Genomic DNA, 4,558 nt, shown 5'->3' with positions numbered 1-4,558 from the left:
GTTCACCCGCGCGATTATTTTGAATAGACAATAGGTATTATTCTCGTAACTCAAAGTTGACTGTTCTTTTTTTAATTGAAAGGCTAAAAGTTGATCATTAGGACCGATTGTGCAGGCAAACATTTAAATGAGCATTTTGAAAGCATATACCGTGAAACCTGTAATAGAAGGATCCCACATTGCCCAGATTGATCTAATTTATCGTGGCTCATATGCAAGATATCAAAAATGTGTCAACTGATAAAGTGTTTTCGATATTATGATAAACAATTCATCAGTTGACAACGTTTTTATATTTTCGACAGGAATCGAGACTGGTTCAAATCTAAAAGTTGTTCTTCTATTACAGGTTTTACGGTAACTAGATTTGTGTTGTTTTATTTAGGACTTGCATTAATTTTTGTATCCATTAATATTGTGTTCTATCTAATTTGATCCTTCAAGGACTGTATGAAATCTATCTCTGAAATGTTCTTAGCACTCGAGCCCATATCCCACGTACTGACCGTCACACCCAGTCTTTGTTCAAAGTATCAACGAGTTGTGACGTCAAAAACAACATACAGTCACCCCTCCAGGTGCCAAATGGATACTTGTCATGTATACTAGATATGATATTCTTTGCTCTTGTTGAGTCTAGCTTTCGCCCACTTTCGTTTCACTCGTTATCACTTACGCCCTTGATCTTATGTCTATCTCTTCAACATTTTCAATACTTCTTGTTCATTTTTAGTGCTTCCGTAAATCTCTCTTTTCCACCTTCTTCTTTTTTCTCTCAAGTATTTATATATTGTTGACGAAAGAGAGAGCACTGTCTTGTCTTCTTCTTGTCCTTACTTTTCTATTTCTGACAACTTTGCAGAGAAGAAGCTCTGCGTGTAAACATGGGCATCGCGACGAGAAATAGTGTTGGAGATGAAGAGGTGTAGAGTTAAAAAGGAGGAAAAAATGAGTTGTGACATATGTTTTAACTGTATTTTTCTTCGTTTCGCGCTTTTTGCTCGTCCTTCGAAACACTTTTCAAGTAACATTTAGAAAAACGGTCAGTTGTCTAGAAGCCGCCAAAGAAAAAATAAGAGATGCAAAATCACTCTAGTCCGGTGTAGATATAAAGTTTCAAAATTTATTTTAAAGATTTCTGTTCATATAGGCCCCTGAAGGATTTCAAATTGTGGGCCCAATGCTGGAGGTGCCGCGCCGCTACCAGCTGAGCTACGGTTGCACAAGATGAGAATCAGAAGGCATACCCCTACTCTAAAAAACTTCAGTCCCAATCCCTTAAACTCCAAACTCAAAAAAAAATGTAGAAAAAGGGAAAACTCACGCAGCTGGAATGAAGAAGAAAATGTATGTGAGCATATAAATCATAGAAGTCCAATCGACAGCTTGGAATCTGAAATCCACAAAAGTTGATTTCAAAACTCAATGCAACACATGACTTACGAAACATTATAATATTCGGAGATAATGTTAGCAATAATGGAGTACTGTATCCATTGAGCACCATTTGATCCGGATAAGAACATAAAAATAATGAGGATCACCCAACGTTTCGCAAAGACTTTCGGCTCGATTTTCTCTTGTTTTTCCATCTAAAGAAAAATTAATTTTTGAACATTCAATTTTTTTGGCTTCGAAGAGCACAAGATTTAGAAAGATCATTATTCATAGTCGTCGAAATATGAGCGTTTTTTGAAAAACGATGTCTACGAATTGCGACGTCATCTTTGGATATTGGAGAAATTTATAAAAGACATTAAGGTTTTTGAAAACTTCTGTTTAACTTTAGATTTATATTATCTGTATGAAGTCCGCTGTAACATGTTCAAAAAAAGATTTTTTTAATCCAATAAAATTTGACTGAAAAGATTTTTCAGAATTAATGAAAATCAACTAACCAATAAAACATGTTGACCATTCGAGCACCCATTGGTGCCTCCATTTTCAGTGGATCCCATTTTTTGGAAACCAGTCGACGGATCTTTCTCTTTACTCTGACGATTGCCCTGGCTCGTTGTCGCCGCCGAGCAAGAGTGGGCGGAGCTTGAGCCGCGTGCTCTCAAAGAGGTGGGAAGTGTCTACAATTATAGGGGACCATTTTGTATAAGAAAATGCCACTTTTATTTTGAAATTTGAATACATTTGAATCAAGACTAAAGGTCCTTTTCGGTCAGAAGTCATTTTCTTTCTTTTCAATAACTGACCTCTTCTGTTTCAGATTCTGCAGATGTCGAAGGGGAAATGGAAGAAGTAGAAGCACGCGATAAGTGGGCGGAGCCTGATTCTATGCTTGTCCATGCACTTTGAGGACTTGTAGAAGGGATAGATGGTTTTATTGGTACAGTTCTAACCGGCTGAAAGCGAATTTTAAGAGAAATTTAAAACAAGGAAGATAATTTTATCATTGTATCACATAAACATACTGTATTTTCAAATGTTGATATTTTCCAGAAACTTTTTATCATACTTGCAAAATCAGAGCCCGGGTTTTCCAAATTTGAAAAAATTTTGAAATTTCAGACACTTTTTCAAATTTCTTCAGATGTTTTTGTTAAAAAAATATTTTTTAATGGCACTCTTTTTTTGGAAAATTACAGAAAAATCGTCCATTTTTTTTAGAAAAGACAGGAAAAACAGGAAAAGACAGGAAAAAATTTCAGAAAACTCCTTCAAAATTCTGAAAAGACCGGCCCGACCCGATGCAAGTAAGCTTTTAACGGAATTAGGAATAAAATAATTATCTAGAAATCCGGAATCCGGACAAAAATTTATTTAACTGAAGATCCGGACATCTTTATTAACAATAGCTTCTTGAATTTTCAGATTTAGTACTTTTTCAGATTTAATTTTTTTTTTAAACTAAATGTGTTGTTTTATCAGTTGTTTTGATGAAATTTCAACTGCTAGAGATAACCTAGACCTAAAAAGAATAATCTTCGCCAGAAACCCTATTTTTCTGTTTCTCAAGTTTATTCATGAAAACGGCCGGAAATTCGTGATATTTTTTGTTTGCGACCCAGTAGAACTTTTTTTCGAAAAATCTGACGTGGTTCAATAGAATTGAGTTACAACTTCAATAAATTTAGGAACACAACTTCTCATATAGTTTTCAGAATTCTCAGATTTCCCCTTTTTAGGTGAGAACTTCCAGATCTAAATCCCATGTTTTGAAAACTCACCCCTTTCAAAATGAAATTCTTGATTGCTCCACCGATTTCACTCATTTTTAGAAGGATTTTTAGTTCAAATAAATAGATGAAACTATAATGCGACCGAATATTAGAAATGAAAAGAATTCACGATAATTCGTGTCACCGTCTGCTGATATTTCCTTTTTATCAGCTTATCAGTTCTTTTTGGATACGCTAGCAACGATCACTATTTAGACTATGGTTGTCAGCAATCGAAAAGTACTAATATTAATAGTCATGGGAAACTGAATAAATACACTGTTGATGGCAGAAAGACGAGACAAAACCGCATGGTTTTGTTTTGTTTCACTGTCTGTTCTCTCTTTTTTTTTGTGATTATTATGGTGGTGATGAGTAATATTATTGTTCCTTTTTATTTCAATTTCAATAGATTCAGGGAATTATTTAATTTAACTTTTTGATAATAAAAAACGGCTGGGAAGCAGGTTCTCAAATATTTGAGCGCGAAAAATAGGTTTCGAGACCAAAAAAGACGGGGTGAATAACAATTGAAGCATACTTGAAAAACAGGGTCTGGAATAAAAATATTACGCCGGGCCAGGCCTTGAAAATTCTGAAAAAAAGGCCCGGCCCCATTTGTTTAATGCTTTTGAATAAAGGCTTGAATTCGATCAGAAGTTCACAACTTCCTTACAAAAAAACAACAAAACAATTCGGAACATTTTAAGACACATTCTCTGACATAATCAAAAATAGTGCTGTACAGAAAAATTCAAACTTGTTTTTTCTGGCCGATTTTTTATATATTGTTGTTTATAGACTTTTAAAGTATATGATATATAGTTTGTCCCGACTTGTCCCACACCTGCAAAAATATGGTCGTGGGGTGTCTAAAAAAATGTTTTTCAAAAGTGAAATAATGATTAGGTCTTATCGTAGAACGTTTTTAGGCACTATTTTGAACATTTTTTGTATTTGCACTATATTTATATTCTTCCATCTTCCCTGGAAAAATTCCAGTTTTTTGCAAAAAAGCGATTTTTTGGACCAAAAAATGGCCGTCCTGAAAAAAATTTCCATTATTTAGATTCTACACTAAAAAATACATTAAAAACTGTTTTGAGATAAAAGATAAACCTGAGCCCTCTATGAGTTTTAAGCCCAAATGTGCGAAAAAATGAGGTTTCACCATGTGGCAACAAAAATTCGACCAAAATCGACCCAATCCGATTTTGTTCAAATTTTCACCAGATGTAGTATTTTTGATGGGTAGTATTCTGGCAAAGTTTCAGAAACCGTGCTCACCGTCTTCGTGTATTTCTGGAGCTCGTATTTTTTCATTGAAAATGGACTTGGAAGCAATTTTTGTCGTTTGTTTGGTGCTTCTGAAAATGCACGAAGACGAT

General features: G+C 34.6%; 1 protein-coding gene across 1 annotated transcript in view; it reads right to left on the bottom strand.

The window, feature by feature from the left end:
* CBG12481 overlaps positions 1 to 3,224 on the bottom strand; it is a gene marked incomplete at both ends in the record, with an annotated part of 7,808 nt that extends 4,584 nt beyond the window's left edge. Inside the window, 5 exons of the mRNA XM_045239627.1 lie at positions 1,325 to 1,393; positions 1,444 to 1,592; positions 1,899 to 2,078; positions 2,205 to 2,354; positions 3,180 to 3,224. Of these exons, the coding sequence (XP_045094882.1) occupies positions 1,325 to 1,393; positions 1,444 to 1,592; positions 1,899 to 2,078; positions 2,205 to 2,354; positions 3,180 to 3,224 (593 nt within the window). The remainder of the gene's footprint in view (positions 1 to 1,324; positions 1,394 to 1,443; positions 1,593 to 1,898; positions 2,079 to 2,204; positions 2,355 to 3,179) is intronic.
* Positions 3,225 to 4,558: the final 1,334 nt, after the last annotated feature.

This window comes from Caenorhabditis briggsae (genome assembly GCF_000004555.2).
Source record: "Caenorhabditis briggsae complete genome, chrI, whole genome shotgun sequence".
In the NCBI taxonomy this organism is placed as follows: domain Eukaryota; kingdom Metazoa; phylum Nematoda; class Chromadorea; order Rhabditida; family Rhabditidae; genus Caenorhabditis; species Caenorhabditis briggsae.
The sequence above is the reverse complement of the archived record's forward strand: the minus strand, read 5'-3'. Positions and strand labels throughout refer to the sequence as shown.